General features: G+C 37.6%; 1 protein-coding gene across 3 annotated transcripts in view; it reads right to left on the bottom strand.

Annotated features, from left to right (window-relative positions):
* LOC139694843 (uncharacterized) overlaps positions 1-27,254 on the bottom strand; it is a 257,773-nt gene that overhangs the window by 12,313 nt on the left and 218,206 nt on the right. For all 3 annotated transcript variants that reach the window (XM_071593364.1, XM_071593363.1, XM_071593365.1), the window contains 9 exons: positions 26,967-27,077; positions 18,276-18,725; positions 15,195-15,311; positions 11,484-11,594; positions 10,054-10,131; positions 8,246-8,356; positions 6,678-6,788; positions 5,327-5,437; positions 182-790 (listed from right to left, as the gene is read on the bottom strand). In XM_071593364.1, coding sequence (XP_071449465.1) covers positions 182-790; positions 5,327-5,437; positions 6,678-6,788; positions 8,246-8,356; positions 10,054-10,131; positions 11,484-11,594; positions 15,195-15,311; positions 18,276-18,725; positions 26,967-27,077 — 1,809 coding nt within the window. The remainder of the gene's footprint in view (positions 1-181; positions 791-5,326; positions 5,438-6,677; positions 6,789-8,245; positions 8,357-10,053; positions 10,132-11,483; positions 11,595-15,194; positions 15,312-18,275; positions 18,726-26,966; positions 27,078-27,254) is intronic.

Below are 27,254 nucleotides of genomic sequence, written 5' to 3'. Positions count from 1 at the left end.
AACCACGATCCTAAATAATGTCTACCCTGAAAATGAACAATGACCTGAAAATTTTCAACTTATTTAAAACCCTCATCTCAGAATAATATTCAGCATTTCATATGATTAGACTTATTACTATACACAAGTAACACTAGGGCTGACAAAAAATGATGATTTTCTAACTTTAACTTACAAGTACCTTGTTTCCCATGGATGTCTGTGGTTTAGATGACAAAAAACCAGACCTCCCGTCCTCTCTTCCAGATGCTTCAGAAGTGGACGCCATGTCATTTACAGATTTGTCTTCCACTGAGCTTCTTCCTGGTGGCTGTGCAAGTTCCACTTTCAAACCTAATCCACTTGATGATTTTCCAGCAGGTACCTTGTTTCCCATGGATGTCTGTGGTTTAAATGCCAAAAAACCAGAGCTCCGGTCCTCTCTTCCAGATGCTTCAGAAGTGGACGCCATGTGATTTACAGATTTGTCTTCCACTGAGCTTCTTCCTGGTAGCCGTGTAATTATTCTTTTCAAAACCGATCCACTTGATGATTTTCCAGCAGGAGACACATATTTTGAAAGTGTAACAGGATCATTACTTTGTTGAGCACCTAACAAGGAGGGCGGGGGAGGTATTAGTTTATCCTCCAGCTGACTAGGTTCAGGACACTTCATAGAGGCAGTTTGGCATATTTCATATGATCGCTTAAGATCAACTGAGTCCTTATCCTCTTTGGAAGATGGATCCTCCAATTCTTTCTCACTGACAGACTCAGGCAGAGTGGAAAGGGTTGACGAGAGGTGCGGTTTCTTTGGATCATCAGAAGAATCACCCAATGAAAGAAAAAAATTATCATTTCACAAATACCACACAAATTTTCAAAATACACTGAAGCCCCTCTTTTATTCTTCTGCATGGGACAAGTACAGAAGTCTAAATCAAGGGAGAATACACTGCTAAAGGAAAGGTAATTACAGAAAATGGAAGCAAAATATCAATTTTAAGACCGTGATATCGAATGCAATCCTCCTTTGAGACCCTCCAACTGTCCAGGAATGCTTTTCTGACAAGAATCTGCTGAAATTTGCATTTAACTTTGGACTGCTAAGCTCTTCCTTCTATAGCTACAAAAACATCACTTTGGTATTGGGGGCATTTAAATTAAAATAATTGATGAAATGCATGTATTATATTTCATGAACTATGAGGGTTACTATTTATATTTTGAGTCTTGACAACACTAATTCCTTGAGACGCCATCAGAAAGTTTGACCCTCTTGTGTCATGGACTAGATATACAATTTCCAACTATAAATTTACTTGTTTTTTGCTCGATACTAAAAGATAATACTCGATTATTAAAAGATAAATAACAACCCTCTTATAACCGACAAAACATCCAAATAAAAATCATAAATTAGCCAATTATTTTTCAAAAACCCAAAATATCCTCAGTTGAAATGGGTACAAAATAATTGAAAAAAAATATTTCAGACTAATATAACACAAGTTAATATCATTCAAATGCAATACATTGGATTAGCAATCACTTGCATCACATTTAAATTAACTATGGAATCAAATTATCTAAGTACCATGTCTTTTCAATTGCGTATTTTTTAAACATATTGCCCACTCTATCAATTTTTTCACATATTGAAAGCAAAAGGTTGTGATTATTGTTGTCAATCTTTAGAGATGAATGGCTCAGTTGACTATTGTGTGTTTATTTTGTTCCCCCTTCAGCCATATCCACACAGGAGAACAATGTCGAATGAATGGAAGAGATACTTTGTTGAGGATAGCAAGGCAGTGATGCAAGGGATTTCAAAAGCAATTGAATGAAAGATAGATGAACGTTCCCTTGCATACATGAGTGTGCCCAAGATTGTAACTTTTATAGAAAGCTTTTTCTTCTCAGCATCATGAAGAATCAGCAATATCTTGAAAAAAATTAAATTATACATTATGAAAACTCAATTCAACGATGCTTCTGGCTTTACTGCATGGGTTTCCCAGGTCTATATTTATTTCCTGATATCTATAGCTATGTTCCTGTGATCCGTACTTCCAGAGCTGAAAATGAAACATGAAATGCCATTGCAATACAAAAAAAATTACAACAGCTTTTATTTTTAGCATAGCAAAATATTCTTAATTTTTTTGCAAGTGGTTAAACTCAAAAATATCCAAGGTCTGTTCAAAAAAGTATCGCAATTTTTGTGTTTTTTCAAAAATTATTTATTTATTCATGAATATCCATTGTGTCCCCTTCAAAGTAATTCCATTTAGATATCGTACACTTATGCCAATGTTTTTCCTATTCCTCGAAGGACTTCAAAAAATCATTTTTTGTGATCTTGCTCAGCTCCTCCTTCGATGTGGTCTCTATCTTGCTAATCGTAGCGTAGCGTCGTCCTTTCATGTGCCTCTTCAGTTTCGGGAGCAAAAAAAAGTCACTAGGGGCCAGATCTGGGGCATACTGTGGCTGTGGCATCATTAGTGTGTTGTTTTTGGCCAAAATTTTGCGCACAAGTAATGGTGTGTGAGCAGGGGCATTGTCATGATGCAAAAGCCAATTTTTGTTCTCCCAAAAATCTGGGCGATTGTGGCGGATTGCTTCCTGCAAATTGTGCATAACTTGCAGGTAATATTCCTTATTTACCATTCTACCCTGTGGCAAGAACTCATGATGCACCACGCCCCTGCAATCAAAGAAACCTGTAAGCAAAACTTTCACATTCAACGGACACTTTTTTGTGCCTTGGCTCATGCTGCAGCTTCCATTGGGATGATTGAGCTCTAGCTTCCACGTCATAACCATAAGCCTGGGCATTAGTCGTCAACAGTCATGACCCTCTGGAGCAAATTTGGGTGGTTGGGGACAGAGTCATTAGCAATGTTAATGAGTTGCTCTTTTTGGTAGAAATTGAGCAATTTTGGTACGCATTATGCAGCAACCCGTGTCATGCCCAATCATTGGTTAAAATCAAATGCTACGAGCAAATCGATATGTTTAGGTCCTCAGCAACTTCTCTAAAGGTGATCCGACTATTGGCCAATACTATTTTCTTCACTTCATCAATGTTATCGTCTGTTGTTGACGTGCTCGGGCGTCCAGCACACTCTTTGTCGTTCACATCTCCTTGGCCCTCTGAGAACATTTTCTACCAACAATACACGCTGCTTCGGTCCAAGGTAGCTTCTCCATATGCCACAGTCAACATTAGGAATTCGTCCAATGGGTGAAATAGCTTTGCACCCCTCTGAAGGTAGATAATTTTAGAAACTCTGTCAATACAAGGGCTATCTGAAAGTTTCTCAGCCCTATGATGAAAATGACAATTTAAGATTCCAAAATTGATCGATTTTTCAACTTGATTTGATTTATAGTATTAATGCAGTGTGTTTAGTGGTATTACAGTGCCATTATCCCATTTCTGCGGATTTCTTGTGGAAGTACAGCACAGTACTCATATAAAGCCACTAACACTTCTTCATTGGATGGGAAATGCTGACCACAAAAGAAATTTTTGAACTTTCAGAAGAGATGGTCGGCTGAGGGAGTCAAATGCCAGAAATAGCCTGGATGTTTAACCACTTCAGAGTGCAAATCCCTCAATTATCCAATAGCCAAGAGACTTTTGTGGGCAGGCGCTTTGCGCTGATGGCCAATGGATTATCCCCTAGCAAACTAGGTCTGCTTTATGTATTTGTGCATCCAGTGTTATTAAAAGGTTATAATAGAACTCCCCAGTTACTGTTCTATCTTTCTCAAGGTGATCTACCTTCAGAAATCCTTTTGCATCACAAAAAACCAATGCCATGACCTTTTTTGACAATGGCAAGGTCTTCTCCTTCTTCAGAGCTGAAGATCCAGCCCATACCCCTGGCATGAATTGTTGTTTGGATTCTGATGCATATTGGAAAATCCATGTTTCATCCATTGCCATTATCGATGCAGAAAATCACTTACTTTTCGCAAAGTGGGCCAAGCACTGTTTGGAAAGTGTTGTCTGGATTCATTTTGGATCCACAGTGAGCACGTGTAGCACCCATATTGCCTAAAGCTTTGTCATGCACTATGTGTCAAGCAAAATGTAACAAACTCAGTCTTTTGATATACCTACTTTATTTACATTAGCAATTTCACACAAGTTTGTATGTCAATCTTTCAAAACTATATCGTACACTTGCTCATTTATTCTGGTATGGTGGTACTTTTTCGACGTCCTTCACTTGGCTCCTCTTGGAAGGTTTTATATCAATGCTTGCTATCAGCCACATAATTCTCAACGGTGAAATTTGAAGGAGAAAAGTCCCCATACATATTTAAAGCCCTTGTATGAATTTCAGTCGGAACTGACCACTTTTATGCACAATTTTATTACTGAACAATACTTTATTTTTCCCTATACTAACGACATTACAACTTGTTTAAACGACTACCTACAGTGAATTTCTGGATGGAATGGTTGGTAATTTTTAAGTGCGTCTACTCATGCTCATTGTGCCACAATGAGAAAAAAAGTCATGCAAGTAATGATGCTGTCTGTGGGAGAAGCAGAGAACTTTTCGAGCCACCCTCATATTACTGCAGCATGTTCACCTGACCTACTACCACCACTCCTCCATTAATCACTAGCATATTTTCTCACCATTCCCTCAATGAGGTAGTTATGTAATTTTTCCATGGGAATTTACGTGTCACTGGAAACAAAACTTAAAATACACTTCCTATTCCCTCCAACTGCTCGACAAACATTGGTGGCCTTATCATCAAACAACAAAAAAAAGCCCGACTGATTTCTTAGTAGTCTAATAAAATTGCTCAACTAGGAATACCTCAGGTTCACATTCCACATTTTGAAAGCTCTGTAAATATTTTTAAAATTTCCCGTCAGAGTTAAATGTCTTGAATTAGGTTAAAGATTGGAAACATTTGATCTTTCCTTTTTGATTTTCCTTTAAAGTCCTTTCTTTTTCTGGGAGTCAATCAGTTGAGTGCAACTGGCCGATTAATTCATTTATTAACGGTAGGTTAAATTACTACTATTTCTCTCAACTACATACTTCACAAACTCAAGGGAGGCCAAGTTAATGAGGTGAAATGTTTCATATCTAGCGGAATGATACAATTACGCAAAATAATGAAATAAGAAAATAACTACATAAGTCATTAATAAATGCCCAGCACAATGAACATTAAGGTCACTAAAAACATTCTAGGCGATGATTGTTTTATGCTTTCAATTTAAATACAAATATTTTAATTCTTTGATCAAACTTTACTTAAATTACCATTCATTACCCACAAGCTAAAATATAACTTAGGTTGTACTAACCTCAGCCCTTTTAATCACGACTGTGCATTTCCTTATGTCAGGCTTGACAGGAGAATTTGATGTTCTTGAGGTCCCTGATGTTCTAATGAAATTGTCCAGTGTTCCCTTTCCCTACATTAAGAAAATAACATGGGTTAAAATATCTAAGGAAATACACACGCACAGGTTTTTACAATTTAGTTAAGGTTCCAATAGTGTTACGTCATTTGAAATAGCAAACTCTCACTTCTACCATATTACATTGGAATTACACAACATGGAATGTTAACATTAACACATAACTAAACATTGACCATCCCCACTGTGACGTTTTGATTTGTTTCAGTAGAAGTTTTGCTTACCACAACCTGAAACACTAAACATGTGTACAGTGTATGTAAATAAGGTAGAGGCAAACTCAATGTAAACAATTATATCTCTTCAGTTTCTTCCGCTTTTGTCCAATGACGTAGTTGAACCAGTTCAGTGTTTAAAGTTGGCTACCCTTGATATTGAAGTTTACATCTGCTCTTAAGAGATCATTCATTGACCATGTTGGTCCCAAAAAATGGAAAACAAGTGGATATTTCATGAAATTGGTGGCGGTTTATGTTTTCACAATATTTGTGTTCTTGATTCAATGAAAAAAGGAAAGATGCCAAAAAAAAAGTCTCGCTGATGTGTTGAAAGATCTCAAGTTTTTCTTGAGGAATTATGCTTTCATTTTTGGAATGAAACACACATTGAATCTGTATTATACACAGCCCACGCACACTCAATGATTCAGTATGAAGTTTGATCATACAAATTTTCATTATCATTTTTACCTAGACCCCAGGACCCTACCAGGTGTGCAACCGCCAGTTTCTTGTTTCTGCAAAGAGAATTGAACTATCCCTGGACCTGCAGTGGCATTTTTTCTATGAGATGACTGATGGGAAAAGGGGAGCAGGCATATTGGATATAAACACTGTATTTATTAAAGGTAAAAAAAAACCGTGGCAGCCCTGTGGTGATAGATGAAAGAAACATGATATTACCACCAGGGACTTGTCACCCCTTTGAACCAAACTGTTAAGAACAGGATTGCATAATGAATCAGACATGCTAATGAGACAGCTGACAGAAACCACAAGGATATCAATAACTACATTAAATAAACAAATAAGTCGATAATAATTGCCCCGCCATTGCCACATTAAGGTCACTAACAACAGCCTAGGTGATGATTGTTTTCATCTTTTCAGCAGAATGAGACTAACAGTACCGCATACAGTTCAATTTAAATACCAATATTTTAATTGTTTATCAAACTGTACCAAAATTTCCATCCTTTACCCATTGGCGAAAATATAACTTAGGTTGTACTTACCTCAGCCTTTTTAATCACGACTATGCATTTCCTTTTGTCACGCTCGACAGGAGAATTTGATGTTCCTGACGTCCCTGATGTCCTAATGAAATTGTCCAGCATTCCCTTTCCCTACATTAAGAAAATAACATTGGTTAAAATATCCAGGGAAATACATACACACTGGCTTTTACAATTTAGTTAGTCTTTCAACTGTGTTGTGTCATTTGAAATATCAAACTCTCACTTCTACTAGATGAAATTGGAATTACACAACATGGAATGTTAATAATCACATGCAACTAAACATTAACCAACTCCATTGTTCTGTTTTGATTTGTTTTAGCAGCAGTTTTGCTAACCACAACCTGAAACACCAAACATATGTAGTGTATGTAAATAAGGTACAGGCACACTCAATGTAATCAATTATATTTCCTCTATTTCTTCTGCTTTTGTCCAATTACATAGTTAACCTAGCTCACAATTTTAACTTGTCTACTCACACAGGGGAAGTTCATTCCTACCCATTGGACGATCTTTTATTGACCATGTGTGGGTGCTAAAAAGGGATCAAAAAGTGGAAATTTCATAAAATTGGTGGCAGTTGATGCTTTCACCATATTTGTGTTCGTGACTTCAGGAAAAAAAAAAAGAAGCACAGAAAACAGTGGCCACAACGAGTGCAGAGATCTTCAATTTTTTGGTTTTCAGTTCGGGAGTTTTGGGATCCCTCAGAGCATTCTTTCTGTAAGTGCCCCTTTGTTTCAATCAAAAATATTAGAGGAATTATGCTATCATTTCTGTGACAGAACACTGATTGGCCCTCTATCACACAGCTCACGCACACTGAACCATTCAATATGAAGTTTGATCACATGATACACGATTATGAAAACCAAACAATATGGAACACAATGATTCAACTTTTCAATATCATCTTCAACCAGACCCCAGGACCCTACCAGATGTACACCGGCCAGTTTTTTGTTTCTGCAAAGAGAATTGAGCTACCCCTGGAGCTCCAGTAGCAACTTTTCTATAAGATGACTGATGGCAAAAGAGGAGCAGGTGTATTTTTTTTGTTTCTGCAAAGAGAATTGAGCTACCCCTGGAGCTCCAGTAGCAACTTTTCTATAAGATGACTGATGGCAAAAGAGGAGCAGGTGTATTGGATACAAACACTGTAAAGATTAAAGGTGAAAAAGAAATCAGTGGCAGCCCTGTGGTGATAGATGAAAGAAACATGAGATTACCACCAGGGACTTGGCACCCCTTTCAACCAAACTGCCAAGAACAGGACTGAATAATGAATCAGACATGCTAATGAGATAGTTGACAGAAACCATGAGAATATCAATAACTACATTAAATAAATAAATAAGTCGATAATAACTGCCCAGCCATAGCCACATTAAGGTCCCTAAAAACAGCCTAGGTGATGATTGTTTTATTATTTTCAGCAGAATAAGACTAACAGTTCCACATACAGTTCAATTTAAATACAAATATTTTTATTCTTTGATCAAACTTTACTAAAATTGCCATCCATTACCCACAAGCTAAAATATTACTTAGGTTGTACTTACCTCAGCCTTTTTAATCACGACTATGCATTTCCTTTTGCCATGCTCGACAGGAGAATTTGATGTTCCTGACGTCCCTGATGTCCTAATGAAATTGTCCAGCATTCCCTTTCCCTACATTAAGAAAATAACATTGGTTAAAATATCCAGGGAAATACATACACACTGGCTTTTACAATTCAGTTAGTCTTTCAACTGTGTTGTGTCATTTGAAATAGCAAACTCTCACTTCTACTTGATTAAATTGGAATTACACACCATGGAATGATAATAATAATCACATGCAACTAAACATTATCCAACTCCATTATTCTGTTTTGATTTGTTTTAGTAGAAGTTTTGCTTACCACAACCTGAAACACCAAGCAAGTGCAAAGTGTACGTAAATAAGGTACAGGCACACTCAATGTAATCAATTATATTTCCTCTATTTCTTCTGCTTTTGTCCAATTACGTAGCTCACAATTTAAACCTGCCTACCCATAAAGGTGAAGTTTACACCCACGTATCACACACAGCTCATGCACACTAAACCATTCAATATTAATTTTGATCAAAGGATATTATTATTATTAGGTAATCTACCGTTTAAGGTAGGTTTTTGGACGGACACAACTACCAAACAAACATTTTATTACTCCCAACAAAATCCATCATCCTACTCTATATCAGGTCCCTCTTCATCTCAGAGTACTTTCTTCCTCCCGTCCATCATCCCTATCCTGTTCCTTCCCTTTCCTCTTTTGCCCAACATTCTACCCTCTATCACAGTCTTCAACATCCCACTGCCGGTCAATACCCCCTTCATCCACTTTTCCTGCCTCCATAGGATTTCTCCCAACAAACCCGTCTCTTCGCCCACCATACCAAGTACTTCCTCGTTTGTTTTCTTCTCTGCCAATTTCACCTTCTCCATTCCTCTCCACACCCACATTTCAAAAGCCTCCAATCTACGTCTATCCTCCTGCTTCAATATCAAAGTTTTTCCGAGTCTTTTCTGAACATCCTTACTCAACGTCCTTGTCATCAACTCCCTCCTCCTTGTCAAAGCCACTTTGCCTAGCGCAATTCTTCTCCTTATATCCCTACTACTTTGACCCTGTTGGTCCAAAACACTTTCAAGATACGTAAACTGTTCTACCTGCTCTAGTTTTTGCCCTCCCATTTTAATGTTAAGCTTAGCCATCTTCTTTCTAGAAAATCGCATAACCTTTGTTTTATTAATATTGATTTTCATCCCATATCTGCCACACTGAATTTCCAATTCACTAAGTAATGCTTGCAACCCCTTGGCTGACTGACAAAATAAAGCTTGGTCATTAGCATGCCCAACTGATTTTACGATTTATAACTTTCATTCCTACTTCCAGTTCTTCCCATGCCTCTTTAATCATTTCCTCTGCATACAGGTTTAACAGCAACGGTGGTAATGGGCAACCCTACCTTACACCCCTTCCTAACACTGCCCAACCAGGTTCCTCACTCGAACCTGAGCAGTCTAAGACATGCACCGGTTGCGGATAAGCCTCCTTTCCCTCCAATCTATTCCTATTTTCTACAAGAATACTCATTAGTTTTTCGCAATTCACTATATCAAAAGCTTTTTCTAAATCTACAAAACAGACAAATACCTCCTGGTTGTGTCCTATATTCCTCTCGTTTAATAATCTCATTACTGCAATGGAATCACGCGTACCTCTCCCCTTCCTAAACCAAAACTGATCATCCCCTAAGTAATCACTTGCCCTACTCTCTATCCTTTTGTTTATTATCCTGAGAACAACTTTAGCTGTGTGGGATATCAAACTTACCTTCCTGTAGTCCTCACATGAATTTGATATTACTGAGGTCCCTGAAGTTCCAATGAAATTGTCCAGCGTTCCCTTTCCCTACATTAAGAAAATAACATGGGTTAAATATCTAAGGAAATACATACACACTGGCTTTTACAATTTAGTTAATGTATCAACTGTGTTGTGTCATTTGAAATATCAAACTCTCACTTCTACTGGATTAAATTGAAATTACACAACATGGAATGTTAACATTAACACTTAACTAAACATTGACCATCTCCACTGTGTCGTTTTGATTTGTTTCAGTAGAAGTTTTGCTTACCACAATCTGAAACACCAAACATATGTAAAGTGTACGTAAATAAGGTACAGGCACACTCAATGTAATCAATTATATTTCCTCTATTTCTTCTGCTTTTGTCCAATTACGTAGCTCACAATTTAAACCTGCCTACCCATTAAGGTGAAGTTTACACCAACCAACAGAACGATCATTTATTGACCATGTTGGTGAAATAAGGGATCAAAAAGTGGAAATTTCATGAAATTGGTGGCAGTTGATGCTTTCACCATATTTGTGTTCGTGAGTTAAGGAAAAAAGAGAAGAAGCACAGAAAACAGTGGCCACAACGAGTGCAGAGATCTTCAATTTTTTGGTTTTCAGTTCGGGAGTTTTGGGATCCCTCAGAGCATTCTTTCTGTAAGTGCCCCTTTGTTTCAATCAAAAATATTAGAGGAATTATGCTATCATTTCTGTGACAGAACACTGATTGGCCCTCTATCACACAGCTCACGCACACTGAACCATTCAATATGAAGTTTGATCACATGATACACGATTATGAAAACCAAACAATATGGAACACAATGATTCAACTTTTCAATATCATCTTCAACCAGACCCCAGGACCCTACCAGATGTACACCGGCCAGTTTTTTGTTTCTGCAAAGAGAATTGAGCTACCCCTGGAGCTCCAGTAGCAACTTTTCTATAAGATGACTGATGGCAAAAGAGGAGCAGGTGTATTGATACAAACACTGTAAAGATTGAAAAAGGTGAAAAAGAAATCAGTGGCAGCCCTGTGGTGATAGATGAAAGAAACATGAGATTACCACCAGGGACTTGTCACCCCTTTGAACCAAACTGTTAAGATCAGGATTGCATAATGAATCAGACATGCTAATGAGACAGCTGACAGAAACCACAAGGATATCAATAACTACATTAAATAAATAAATAAGTCGCTAATAATTGCCCAGCCATAGCCACATTAAGGTCACTAACAACAGCCTAGGTGATGATTGTTTTCATCTTTTCAGCAGAATTAGACTAACAGTTCCGCATACAGTTCAATTTAAATACAAATATTTTAATTGTTTATCAAACTGTACCAAAATTTCCATCCTTTACCCATTGGCTAAAATATTACTTAGGTTGTACTTACCTCAGCCTTTTTAATCACGACTATGCATTTCCTTTTGTCAGGCTTGACAGGAGAATTTGATGCTCCTGGGGTCCCTGATTTTCCAATGATATTGTCTAGTCTTCCCTTTCCCTATATTAAGAAAATAACATTGGTTAAAATATCTAAGGAAATACATACCCAGAGTTTATACAATTTAGTTAATGTTCCACTGTGTTGTGTCATTTGAAATAGCAAACTCTCACCTCTACTTGATTAAATTGGAATTACACAACATGGAATGTTAACATTCACACACAACTAAACATTAACCATCTCCACTGTTCTGTTTTGATTTGTTTTAGTAGCAGTTTTGCTTACCACAACCTGAAACACCAAACAAATCCACAGTGTAGGTAAATAAGGTACAGGGACACTCAATTTAATCAACAATATCCGTATTCAATTGTTCCAGGCTCAAATATGTGGAAGTCCATGTTCATTAAATGAGGAACACAATGTAAATTTCCAATGTTCTTTATTTATGTACAACTAGTTTCAACACTTAGCCGTCATCATCAGGAACAAATTAATCACGCCATGGTCCATTTACATACCATTCACGAGGGAGAGGGGGGGAGGGGGTGAGATTGGGGGGGGAGGGAAAAAGTCTGGTAGCGATCCGCGTAGATGGGAAGGAGGAGAGGGGTGTTAAGCATCAGGGAAGGTAATTGGTTGGTTTACAGTGAGGGGGTGGGGGGTTGTTGGGTCTTTCTGTGAAGGAAAGGGTTACTTCCAGGATTGGGGAGAGGTATTCAAACAATAAATCGTTAATCAAATGAACCTTTTTTTAATTCTTTCTGATGTCTACCTCTTCCCACTTGTCTATCCTAATTCCTTTGTCCATCTGGCTTCTGACTTCCAGGTTGAAATCACTCCCATGATTTTCTTCCCCTAGATACTTGCCGAAGTGAGATTGCCTGAGGTCACAAATTGTAAAACAGCATTTATGTTACTCCACCTGTGTTTTTAATCATATCCCCGTTTGGCCTATGCATGAGGGAAGTTCGAAAAGTAAGGTCTTCTATATTTTTGTCATGAAAAATCAAATTTATTCTCAACTTTGTGTATATAAGCAGCTTTTGAATACCATCGTCATGAAGCCAACTGACGAAGGCTTCTTGCACTTCCTCGCCTGACTTGAATTTCTGTTCTCCAAGGTGTTTTTTGAGAGCAGTAAACAAGTGGTAATCGCTGGGGGCAACGTCCGGACTGTAAGGAGGGTGCTCAATGATATCCCAGCCGAATTCATTGAGTAGGGTGGTTGTTTTATGTGACACATGTAGACATGCATTGTCATGATGCAAACACATTCCTTTGGTGAGACACCAAGTTGTAACCGAGGACCTCCAACTCAATATCCTGCAAGGAGAAGTATCCACTCTCTTCATTAAGGCCTTCCTTTATCTCATGAAGGGTAATTCTCCGGTTATTGCCCACCATTTTGTCAATTGGAGCCACCATTGATTCCGGCAAACTCGGCTGCCCCGACCGCTGCTTATCATGGACGTTTTCCCGGCCATCAAAAAACTCCCAGCACCACTTCCGCTCGTTTTTGATGCCCATACACTTATTACCGTACACTTCCACTGAATAGTGATGAATTTATATAGGAGAAGCAGTCGTCAGTTGGCTTCACGACGTGGGGGGGAGAAAGGTACGATGCCGGTATTATACAGCTGCTTACAAGGATGCATCAAGTGATTGACTATCAAGGCCACTATGTAGAAATATAGCTTAATGCTCATCCTTTCCTACGATGTACGCAAAGTTGAGAATAAAATGATTTTTCATGAAAAACAATAAGGGAGCTTACTTTTTGAATCGCCCTAATATATAGCACTCCAGTCCTTACAAGTGACTAACTTATAAATGCACTTTTATTTTGTTTTCCTACTTTATTCAATATTTAGTATTGAAGAATGATTTTAAGTTATCCGTATTGTAAAAGATATTTGATATTTTTCCCTAGGAAAGAGGTTGACTATCTTTTGTGAAATCAATCCATAATTAGGGAGCTTACACTATTTGTAACCTCTTCCATCCACATTAACTGGTGATGGGCGAATGGGTGATGTCTAACGCACATCACTTCGACCTTCGACAGGTCGAAGTGATGTGCGTTAGATAAGGCTGAGGAGATAAGCAAGCTACTATGGAAGCATAACATAACCACTAGGTTCTCCACAGCCAGAAAAATCAGCGACATAATATCTAAGGCAAAGGACGAAATCCCCGATCTCATGCACGAAGGTGTTTATGAGATAAAGTGCACGTGTGGGAAGTCATATATCGGTCAAACAGGAAGGTGCATCAGATGCATGACCAAGGAGCACCAAAGAGCCACAGATAAGAAACAGTTCTGTCTTTCGGCAATTGCCGAACATGCGTGGTCGGAACCCGGACACTCTATAAAGTTCGACCAGACTAGAGTGCTGGCAGGAGAAAGGTGATATTTTCCACGACTCATCAGATAAGGGGTGGAAATAATAAAAAATCCATACAACTTCAACCGTGAGGACGGCTACACCCTGACCTCCACTTGGAAAAGGGTGAGTCCCATTTGCCATCAAGAAAGAGCCAATCAGAGAGCTGCTGGTCAGCCAGCATCTCCTATAAATAGCGGCCAAAATGCAACGCACATCACTTCGACCTGAAGACGCCTCCAGGACTGGGGGCAAAACAGTTGTCTACCAACTAAACTACGCGACAGTAATTCCCGGAAATCAGCATGGATTCATCAGATGGCACCAAAGCCTAATGATTAATATAATCCTATACCTAAATAACTCCTTAATTTTAGAGAACAACCGTCATCCACGTCGTTGTGACGCATGGTAAAGAAGCGAACTCCAACTGAAATCCAGCAATGAACTTATTCGGTGACTTCAAGAAGCTCACAAAAGTTGAGGGTTACCGGCAGCGACAGATTTTTAATTTTGATGATACGGGTAACTCCTGGAAGGTGATGCCAAAACACACCTAGACGAGTACGAGTAACTACAGAGGACAATGCATTTCCCAGACACAAGCCAATGAAAGGCCATCTCACGCTGCAATTGCTGCCAATGCAAGCAGCAATTTGAAAGTGAAACCCTTGCTTGCTTATAATTCAGAAATTCCATGAACCTTGAATGGAGTGTTAAATCCAGAGGAGCAGGCTAAATGCGATTTGGAGGTTACGGGAAACCCTTGTATCATACCATTCATATGAAGCATCACCCTAATAAGGCAAAGGCAATGCATGACAGAAATTTATTTAATGATAATACCGAGTCATTCTTCACAAAATTATGAATCATTGGCAAGAACAAATGTCTCCAGGGATATTTCTGGTAAAAGAGATTAAGAAATGTATCCTAATAAATACGCTAATTATTTCAATTCATTTTTCATTTTCACAAATCAAGTTCGCATTCTGGGTTTGTTCGTTCCACGATAAAAGAAAAGATGAACATATGTACAATTCTAAACAATTAACACATGATTTTCTTTGAAAAATCATGCATATAATTTATTTTTTCCAGCATGAAACGCATTAAGTATTTTCATTAATTTAGACGCAAAAAACTGTTTCACTAAACGTGTGTTTTGCTTTACGAGAAATTTTGCAGAAAGAATTATGCTTGTCATACATTGTTCCACTGTGTGTGCAATTATTACTCAAAAACTGAAGCTGAAAGTTTTTCTCACCTTTTCCTCCTCCATTAAATCATCATTTGAGTGCAAGTCAGATTCCTTAGAATCAGAAGAGCTGGATGAAGAGGGGTCATCATTTTTGGGAGGAACTTCACTTCTCTTTACTTCACCCTGAAAAAAAAGCAAGCATCACAAATAGCAAAGAGAGAAGAAGGCTGAAGATGATACAGATTTTCTCTTAACCCTTTCGCTCTCACAGAATTTTTGGTTTTTAAGCCCAGAAATCCAATGCCTTTTTTCTGCATTTTTAAAGCTTTTTTTTTTCGAATAATTTTTGTTAATGTGTTTTTAGGTCAAAGATATTGAAATTTTAACTGAAAATATTAGTTTATAATTAAAAATACTTTGGATGAGCAAAGAATAAGTAATTTCATTAAATAATTTTGGTAAAAAAATTTTTAATGAAACAAATGTTTTCATAAATATTATAACTATTAAAATCTATTCATTTATCTAATACTGAATCATGTATTATAATATTTTACATATTTAACTCTATTACATCCACATTTGACGCTTATATTCCAATTTGCTCATGAGATACAATGCATAATTTGAATTAGTGCCTTTCACACTGTCAGCATATGCGTTCAGCCAAACACTTCTCATGCTTGCCTTTATTACATCTAATGCAGACAGCTCTGGATATATACATATATATTTTTTTAGAGTTGCATACACGACAATTAGCTTCATGTTTGCGTCATGCTTTTGCACTCCTACTTTTGATGAACTGCCTCAAATTAAAAATCCACTCTTTTCCCAACTGCTCAATGATACTGATAACAAATGCTAGCTTTGGTGGAGGTTTCCCAGGTCTTTTGTAATTTTCCTTATTTAGAATACAACTATCCAAATCATCCTCTTTTTTCATCCATGTTAGTATAAAGCATCATAACTGAAGTCTCCGTCCCCCAATAAATTTATTATAATGCCAAATAGTTTCTGGTTTCTACATAATTTTATCATTCGCACATATGTTAGACTTTATATCTTCATCTATCATAGTTGCTCGATTTGATAGAAGTCCATTTTAGAGATTGTTTTTCCTAGCAACTACAGGAAAGAACAGGTCCTGACCAACAGTTAACTTGCCCAGCTAAAAATTTCCCCTTCCAATTTTCTGGAAGAAATTTCCTTTTTTTTCTTACAGTACAGGTTGCATAGCTTCCAAGAGAATGAATTTTTCAAACAAGTGGAATACACATAAAGAAATAGCCAACAAACGCATGATAAACCTTCTGAAAATAATTCCCTCTTTGCAAAAGTTTGATTACCACCGTATATGCCAATTCATTCTCTTGTATTTCAGGCTTTGTCCGTTTTAATCTTGGCTCCTCTGTTTGTGAAGACCACAAGGCAATAACTGGACACAATGGCACAGCATTCCGAATTTGATCTTCATCGATGATGTGTCTTGTTAAGTAAATACTGGAATAACGCTTTTATATTTTTTGCTTTGAGTGTTCTACATTTCTGTATTCTTTTTCACAAAAAAGAACGGAAAATTTCGGCTACCATTTTGTCTCACATAAAGTATTCGACTATGAATGACAACATTATGGCAGAAGTGCATGGCAGGCCGTTCATACAAAACTACAGAAAAAGAATGAAAGAGATAGGGTAATCCACATGTATATCACAAAACCAAAAGTCGTGAACAGAAGAATAATTTTACCTGACGATTCATGGCCGATTACCTACGTCTGGGATGAAAAAAGATACTTACAATTAATTTGGTTAGTGTAAAATACAAAATTTATAAAAAGTACTCCCATTTTGAAAGAATGAACAAACAAATACATTATATTTAGTTTAACAGAGATTAACACTTAATATGTGTTGAATAATTAATTTTTAATTAGCTTAAAACTAGAGCTGATACATTGGCACCTTGAGCTTTTGAAGGTAAATATGGGAAGCTGATATATCGGCACCTTAAGCGTCAAAGGGTTAAGATAACAACAAGGTTCCTCAGAAAATAAAACAGAATCTTCTCACCGGAGCACAAACAAATGTGCTAATTTAATTTTTTATTCTTTCCAGTAAAAAATAGCTGTCCTTCTAATCTTTATCTCATTTAAGGGCTGCATTGTTCCTGATATTCATATTTTTTAATTTGCTGTGAATTCCAACAACTTCTTAATATTTTTGAAGATGAAAGGATTAAAAATTTCACTGATACCAAACATGGATGAAACATCAGACCCATCAGCAATTTAAGTGATCCACTAGTTACATTTTATCTCCCAGAACACATTTAGTTTTTAAATGGTTAAGCCTTTTCTAAGAGGGCGTGGTAAAAATATGCTGATTTAATCAGCTTTAAAAATGTCCTCTGATGAAAAAACTTCATAAAATATAGGCAAAGTGTAAATTGCCAACTCCAATGCTGACTTACCAGAAACACCTTTGAATATAAATTCCATTCCTCACTTTGAACCATTCCAACCGACCAGGAATAGAAATGGGATTCCTAACTTGAAAGCCAAAGAGTCCGCCTTAGCCATTAATATAGGATCAAAAACAATCATTTGCCTTCCTCTTCATTGTCAAACTTATTTTTCTATAGCCCTCACGCATGGCTGCCTTCCTATTTTAAAGATGGAAATCATCACTGATCATTCAAAATCTTCCAGCAAAATTCCTCCCTATTAATGCCATAAATTAGCCCAAAAAAACTCTTCCTCCCATGTTTTCCTAACCATTAAATAAATTCATGGGAATGGTATGCACTCCCACTGCCATTTCAGATTTCAATTACATTAATGTCCTTTCTATCTCATCATCGAGTAAGCCTCCATCAAAGCTATCCCCATCTATTTCACATTCTCTCTCTATTTAAGTTTCCTAATCAAATATCTTTACAATATATTATATTTTATTCAATAAATAAAGTGGAACTTCTGCTTGACAAGCACAAGGTAAATATAAATCAACATGTAGATGATTAAACTTTAAACATCTATTAATACTACTCGTTCACCACCTTTAGGCCGCATATGATTCAAGGGTTGCAGCAAGGAAGAGTAACAAAAAATGATGATTTTCTAACTTCAACAGAAAAAAAAGTACCTTGTTTCCCATGGATGTCTGTGGTTTAGGTGCCAAATGACCAGAGCTCCTGTCCTCTCTTCCAGATGCTTCAGAAGTGGACGCCATGTGATTTACAGATTTGTCTTCCACTGAGCTTCTTCCTGATGGCTGTGTAACTTCCCCTTTCAAACCTAATCCACTTGATGATTTTCCAGCAGGAGACACACATTTTGGAAGTGTAACAGGATCATTACTTTGTTGAGCACCTAACAAGGAGGGTGGGGGAGGTATTAGTTTATCCTCCAGCTGACTAGGTTCAGGACACTTCATAGAGGCAGTTTGGCATATTTCATATGATCGCTTAAGATCAACTGAGTCCTTATCCTCTTTGGAAGCTGGATCCTCCAATTCTTTCTCACTGACAGACTCAGGCAGAGTGGAAAGGGTTGACGAGAGGTGCGGTTTCTTTGGATCATCAGAAGAATCACCCTATGAAAGAAAAAAATTATCATTTCACAAATACCACACAAATTTTCAAAATACACTGAAGCCCCTCTTTTATTCTTCTGCACGGGACAGATGACAGAAGTCTAAATCAAGGGAGAATACACTGCTAAAGGAAAGGTAATTCCAGAAAATGGAAGCAAAATATCAATTTTAAGACCGTGATATCGAATACAACCCTCGTATGAGCACCAAGAACACAACATTTAGAAGACTCTTGAGTCCCTCCCACTGTCCAGGAATCTCTGACAAGAATCTGCAGACAATTTTCATTTAACTTTGGACTCAAATAAAAATCAAGAATTAGCCAATTATTTTTCAACAACCCAAAAATATCATCAGTTGAAATGGGTACAAAATAATGAAAAAAAAACAATTTTTTCATAAATATAACACTGGTAATTTCATTCAAATACTATGCACTGGAATCGCAATCACTTGCACCACATTTAAATTAACTAATGAAATAAAATTATTCTAGCACTATGTCGTTTCCAATTGCACATTTCATAATATACTGTCCACTCCATCAATTTTTTCAAATATTAAAAGCAAAAGGTTGTGATTATTTGTGTCAATCTTTAGGGATGAATGGCTCAGTTGACTATTGTTTGTTTCTTATGTTCCACCCTTCAGCCATTTCCACACAGGAAAGCGATGTCGAATGAATGGAAGATGTATTTCGTTGAGGATAGTGAGGCAGTGATGCAAGGGACATCAAAAGCAATTGAATGAAAGATAGATGGACGCTGCCTTGCATACAGGAGAGGGCCTAAGATTGTAACTATTATAGAAAGTCTTTTTTCTTCTCAGCATCGTGAGGAATCAGCAAAATCATGAAATAAATTAAATGATATATTATGAAAACTCAATTCAACCGTCCTTCTGCTTTACTGCAAGGGTTTTCCAGGTCTATATTTATTTCCTGGTATCTATAACTATGTACCTCCGGTCCGTACTTCCAGAACTGAACATGAAATGCCATTGCAATACAAAAAAATAAATAAATTATTGATTTTTAAATATATCTTTCACTTTATATTTTCATAATAATAAAACTATTTTAAAAAATAATTTAAAAAAATGTTTAAAAAATTATTTTGCAACTGGTATAACTCAAAACAGGGTATTACATGTAAACCCACATCACACTCTTCACATATACCTCACATCTGTATGTTTTTTATTTCCCTATGCACCACATGTATTTTTTAGTTTGAAATAGTTTTGCATGCTTCTGAATTTTCATTTTTTTTTGAGTCAATCAAAATCAAAAAGTCAATACGAGGACGATCTGAAAGATTCTTGGCCAGATGATGAAAATGGCAGTTTATGATTTCAAAAATAATTGATTTTTCTACACAATCACCTTTAATATTACTTCATGATACATGTCCCAGTCAAAGGCTTCTGTCTATTTCTACGGCTTGTTCTTTAATTCTGCTGCTTATTAAATTGGTCTCCCCCTATTCTCAAGCTATATGCTGATTGTGTGCATAATGTTTGCCTCATAAGTTCTTCTGTATTTGTTTGTTACCTTAGGGCCAGTAGCATACAATCTTTCATGTTGGTGAGAGTTCACGCTGAACTGTGTGCCCCTCTTTCCCCATGTCCTTTCATGTTGGACAAGTAGATACGGCATTTTCTGATTTGTAATGGTTGTCTCTGCGACAAATATTTAAGTCTTTGAAAAGTAAGGTCATTGAAGAAGCACACATTGCTAATGGTGAAAATAGTGATTTGATTGGTGAGTAATGACCTATCTGTTTTTCATCCATTGTTACATATATATGCTGAAAATCACTCTTATTGTCGTCAAGTGTGCCAAGCACCGCTATGAAAGTGTCATTTGAATGTATTTTTTGATCCACAGTGAACACTTGGTCAGCACCCATATTGCTTATAGCTTTATCATGATCAATTCCTCAAGCAAAATGTAACCAATTCCTTCTTTAATATCCCTACAGCATTAGCAATTTCACATAACTTCATGCGCAACTCTTCCACAACCATATCGTGCTCCTTTTCATTGATTTGAGTGTGGTTGCACTTTTGGAATGCCCTTCACTTGGATCATCTCGGAGAGTTTCATGGCAATCCTTGAACTTGGTCACCAATTTCTCCACAGTGGAAGTTGAAAGAAAAGAGTCCCAAAACACATTTAATGTCTTCGAATGAATTTTGATCAGCATTGAACCTTCTTTTATGCAGAATTTTATCAGCACGCAAGACCCTATTTTTTCACTTCTTAACAACACTACAACTGATTCAAGGAACAGTCTATAGGGAATTGCTGGATGGAATGGATTGCAATTTCAAACCATGCCTACTCATCACTGCACCAACATGAGAGGAAAAATCATGCAAGTAGTGATGCTTTCTATGGGTGAAGCTGAGAATGTTTCAAACCACCCTCGTATTACTGGAGCATGTCCACCTGACTTACCACCACTGCTCCTCCCTTATCACTAGCAAATTTTCCCACTATTTCCCCAATGAGGTAGTTATGAAATTTTTACCGCAGATAATTTGGTGTCATTGGCAACACACTTTAAAATATTGAATTCACAAATATAAACAAAAAAAGATGCACATATCCACTACATGATTAAATGCTTTTATACCTTCTAACAATCTTTCCCATGGATTCAACAGAAGTCAATACAAGTCTTACTCATAAACTGCACCCATCCCATTTTTCTAATCCATAAAATTTTTTGGTTTCAAAATTTTTCTGGTTCTGCACTTGCATGCAGTCTACGAGGGTGGACGTGTTTTCTCATCGCTCCGAGGAAGTGAAAGTTTGTGGCCAAAATGCCTGGGTAGGTCATTCCGGAGAGTAAAGTGGTGATTAAGTGCAAGGTCTGTAAAAGGAACTTAAAAAAACGGTGCCCAATCCACGGATTGTGGATGTTGGTTTCACTTCAAGTGCAGTAAGAAGACCATGAAGGAGTGTATTCAAGAAGGGTGGAAGTGTGAACAATGCGAAAAGTGTGTTTCAAATGAACTAGGCAAGAAAGACTCTACAATAGAAAAGCTAAGGAGTGAACTTCAAACGGCTAAGGAAGTAATAGCAGCCCTAAAGGATGAAAATGAGAGGTTAAAATGTCAACTAGATAACAAATGTGAACGTTTCGAGGCTGTTAGAGACAGCAGATGTAAGAGACGCACTGAAATGAGAGCACCAGGAAAACGCCGCAGTGCTGATTTGTGTGGAGAAGGCAGCGCAAGAGAAGGAAATTCAGTTAGGGAAGGTCAATCACATCCACAAGGAATGTGTGAACCAAAGAAGAATAAAACAAAGATTAGAATCATGGGGGATTCTATCATAAGAGTCAGCGGAGAAGTTTGCGAGGAAGGTGGGGCAACGGTAAATTGTTTCCCAGGTATAAGAACGGAGCAACTGTAACACAAAATTGAGGAGATGGAGGGTGAGCGGGAAGAGGAAGTGGTGATCCAACACGTTGGCACAAATGATGTCCGAGGGGCTAAAACAGGTGACCATGTAGTTGGATTGGTGTGGGATTTACACATGGCAGCAAATAAAAAATTTAAAACGGCAAACATAGTGATTGGTGGGATTATAAGAAGAAAAGATATTTGGGACCGCAAAATCGACTATATTAACGAGGGAATAGACTGGGTGTATCAAAGACTAGGTTTATTCTTTGTTGATACAAACTGCTGGGTTAACGATGGCCATTTGGGGATAGATGGTGTCCATCTTAATAGAAGGGGCTCCCATAAGCACGGAAGACTACTAGGCAATTTAATAAACACATACAAGAAGCAGGGAAACTTATAGGGGTCAGCCGAGGTGATTTGGAAGTGGAAATCAACAGTCACCGCAGAGGCAAAATCACTTTCTGAGCGACGGTCTCATACAACGGGGGAGAGTTCACAGAAGAGTCTGTCAGACGAAGAAGAACTGAAGCAGGGACCGGAAGCGGAGAGCGGAGGACACTCGACGAGCGTGTGCAGAGTGTCGCCTAGTGGCTCTAAAAGCAGACCTAAGAGTGTGCACGGTAAAGATGGTAAAATTGAAGCAAAGGGCTAAAATATCCTCCAGGTAAACTGTGGAAGTATCCTCAACAAATCTAGAGAATTTGAGACTGTAATAGATGCGTGTAATCCCAACATCATAATTGGCACAGAATCTTGGCTTAACAATAGCATTACATCGGCCAAAATTTTTCCATCAAATTACAATGTCTATCGAAGGGATCAAGGTGGGAGGGGCGGAGGAGTATTCATTTGTGTTTGTAGCAACATAATAAGCTTTTCAGATTGGAAACAAAGTAACTGTGAGATGATGTGTGTAAGGATACGAGAAGCAGAAAGTAGCAAATGGTTAAAAATAATTGCTCTGTATAGAAGTCCAAGCGAAAATATGCACTCGCTCAATGTAGTAAATAAGCCCACAAGGGGAGAAAATACCCTCGACGTTTTTCTACTTAGACCTCCAAACCCTATCATTAGTATAGATGTCTTTCCAGGAATAAGTGATCACGCAGCAGTGTGTGTTCAAATGGACTGGTATAGATCAACAAAGGGAGCTATGGAGGATGAAAAGAAAATTTGGCAATATACCCGGGCAGATAGGGAAGGGTTCCAGGAATTTTTAAGGGGCAAGTTTCCTGGATGAGCAGCTAGTGGAGCAACCGTGGAGAAAATATGGGAAACATTCAAAGAAATAATTTTTGAAGGGCAAATGAAGTTTGTTCCCATAAAAAAATTAAAACAGAACCATTAAACAGAAACAGAAACCGGAGTACTACAACAAAACCATTAAAAACTCAAGAGAGCGGTAAGAAAGGCAAACCGATTAAAGAATGAAAGTAAAGAAATGTCACACCATTATAGGACCTTGGTCCGGAACCAGGGAAAATAAGAGGGCAAAGAAAAATTTCTTATACATGCAATTTCAAAAGACAATGCAACGAAATTCTATAGATTCATGAGAATGAGGAAAGACAACAGGGAACGTGTGAATATATTAAAAACTAAGGAAAATGGCATTGTAACAGATACTGTAGAAATAGCAAATATGTTCAACTCCTGCTTTACGGATGTTTTTCGGGGAATAGAAAACAAAAAGGAAAATAAGGCTTACCTAAATAGCTCAGAAACAACAGAGAACTTCATCAGCATTAAAGCACCAAATAGCTTACTGCCCTCGACAAATGGCATTATCATGGAAGACTCGTATTTTGTGAAAAAAATAAGGAGGATGAGGAAAAATAAGTCAGTGGGACCGGATAATATCTCAATTGACATTCTAAAACTGATTGATACAGCAATACCTTTGTACCTGAGTCATCTATTCAAAGTAACTTTAAATAATGATGCCTTGCCCAATGATTGGAAAAAAGCAAATATTACACCTATTTTCAAGAAAGGGGATAAAACAATAGCCAACAATTGTAGACCGGTAAGAATAACCTCAGTTGTTTGCAAAACAATGGAAAAAAGAATCGCTGACTACATTCGGGAAGGGTGGGCAAGAGATAGATGGCAATTCAAACACCAACATGGGATTAGAACGGGATACTCATATGAAACGCAGCTTTTGGGATTAAGTCAATATATCGGCAACACAATAGACGAAGGAAAGGATGTGGATGCAGTAACTGTTGATTTCTCGGCAGCTTTTGACCGAGTGCCTCACGATAAATTATTGTTAAAGTTAGATTCGTTACCATTGGACTTGAGGGTAAAACAATGGATAAAAAATTTTATCAGGGGCAGAACTCAAAAAGTAAATACACCCTCTTTGGGGAAAGAATCCCATGTACCAGTCAATGCAAATATTTAGGCATTTATTTAACTGGGGATCTAGGGTGGGGAGTCCAAGTAGATAATTTGACACGGAAGGCATTTAAAGTATTGCACTGGTTGATGAGAAATATAAAAGGAAGTAGCGTAGCCACAAAAGAAAAAGCATATAAGGTACTGGTATCTCTATCCTAGAATACTCCTCCATAGTATGGGATCCATTAGAGGTGGGACATATTTAAAATATAGAAAAAGTTCAAAGAAGGGCAGCAAGATATGTACTCGGAAGGTACAAAAGAACCTATAGTGTCACAGAAGATTTATCTGGGAAGATTTATGGCAAGGGATAGAACAGCCTAACTTTAAGTGAAAAAACGAACATAGTTTCAAAGTAAAAATAAGGACGCAAAAAACAAATAAGAAAAACACTCTTTTTTAAATACAACCATTATTGATTGGAACCAGCTGTCTGGAGGTTTGTTTTAGCCCTTTCCATCCAATTTTAGAAGTTTTAAGGATAAATGTAAAGCAGCCACTGGGTAATAAACTTCATTGTAGTTGTTAAAATATTGTCTGTATGTGATGTGGACGGCATTTTGTATGTGATGTAGAAGTGTCAATGCATGTAAATATATATTGTCTCTTATCTGTTTTTATAGTGCGTGTATGTATGTAATTTTCATTGTAAGCGACCATACTTGACCATTGCCACCAGGAAAATCTCCTATTTGCAACGTAACTGTAAAATAATAATAATAATAATTTTTTTTTGAGAAACCTGCCTCTCCCTAATTATGGCATGTGGAGAGCATCTGCACTTCTCACCTCTCACACATTTCAATGCAAGAAGAATATTACAACACTTAAACTGAATCTCTACTTTCTTCACATTTTCATCTAATTTTGGCATACACTTTCTATTCCTTTGAACTGAACCACAAGCATTGGTGACTTTATCATGAAACCAACAAAATAAAGCCTGGCAAATATATCAGAAGTCCCGCTCATTCCTTTTTGTTTTAGGGTCCTTAACTTTTTCTGGAAGTCATAAGTTGGGTAAAACTGGCAGATTAATTCATTAATTAATGGCTAATAAAATTACTACATTTTCCCTCATGTACATATTTCATTAACTCAAGGCAGACCAAGGTAATCAGGTCAAATATTTTATAACTAGTAGACAAATACAATAAAAATATGAAAATAATGATTAAAAGTGATTATAAAAGTCCACCCAAATCCATCATAAGATGACCAAAAACATCCTAGGCGATGCTTGTTTTATCCTTTTCAGCACAGCATGGCAAGCTGAACAAGACTGTTTCACATAGTACTTTAAACAAATACTTCAATTTTTTTATAAAAAAACCATTCACACAGTAATACCCCCTGAAGGTTAGCTTGGTAGGTGATGGCACTGCTCACCCAGTACTACGCCAAACAGCATGAGAAATTTACACCAGGGGGTAGTAGTTTTTAGGGGAGGCGACCGACAACTGAGGTCATTTGGCCTATATAGCCTCTTCCCCCTGAATTTCCCCAAACATTTCAGTAGTTCCACAAGAATTTTGTGCATCCCCATGGCCTTATTTCATTTTTTCTTTCTAATTACTATTCTAACACATCGTGGTGTATGCCTGGACCTAAGCTATCTTCCTCCACGTAATGTTCCTTTTCTATGTCTAACTTTATTGGTCTAAGTTCTTTACTATACAGTTCTTCTTTGTATTTCTTCCATCTCTCTTGGATCTTTCCTAGTAGTAGTTTTTAGGGAGGGCGACCCACAGCTGAGGTCATTTCCAATCCCCTGTCACTATCAAACGCTTCCCTGGAGGAACACATGTGATTAGGTCCTGTAACTGATCATATAGCCTATCTACTTCTTCCTTCCTATGAATGCTTGGTAGTAGTTTTTAAGGGGGGCGACCGACAGCTAAGGTCATTTGCGCCATGGGGGATGGACAGGAAAGGATGAATGGTGGACAGAAACCCAGCGTCGGCATTAGCCTACTCTTTACGAAAGGCGCCAAGGGGTCCGCAGCTTAACGTCCCATCCGACGGATGGCGTACTCACTCAAAGTGCCCTCCACAAAGCACCTCAAGTAGGGATCGAGATACCTCTGAAAAATATTCAACACCGCCAGGATATGAACCCGCACCCTCTGGGTGGGAAGCCAGTGTGTTAGCCCCTGCACCATCTCGATCCCTTTTACCAGGGTTTAAGCCAGTTCCTTTCCCTGTGCCGGCTATGGATTCCCAGGAAGATCTGGTGCTCCACACAGGTTGGCTGGAGTTGAGGGTGCCCGTAGATGCTAGCCCAGGAAACAAACCCGGGACTTCTAATCAGTAGTCCAATGCTCTATCCTTGGACTACCGCTACCCATATTTTTTGATCAAACTATAGACAAATTTATTACCCACAGGCTAAGAAATAACTTAGGTTGTACTCACCTCAGCTTTTATAATCACACCTTTGCATTTCCTTTTGTCAAGTATGACAAGAAATTTTGATCTTTTTGAGGTCCCTGACGTTCTAATGGAATTGTCCAGTGTTCCCTTTCCCTACATTAAGAAAATAACATGGGTTAAAATATCTAAGGAAATACATACGCACAGGTTTTTACAATTTAGCTAATGTTCCAACTGTGTTGTGTCATTTGAAATATCGAACTCTCACTTCTACTTGATTACATTGGAATCAAACACCATGGAATGTTAACATTCGCACATAACTAAACA

This window comes from Hetaerina americana, unplaced genomic scaffold, assembly GCF_022747635.1.
Source record: "Hetaerina americana unplaced genomic scaffold, ioHetAmer1.1.p SCAF_57, whole genome shotgun sequence".
NCBI lineage: Eukaryota > Metazoa > Arthropoda > Insecta > Odonata > Calopterygidae > Hetaerina > Hetaerina americana.
Note: the sequence above shows the minus strand (reverse complement) of the source record. Positions and strands in the feature narration are given on the sequence as shown.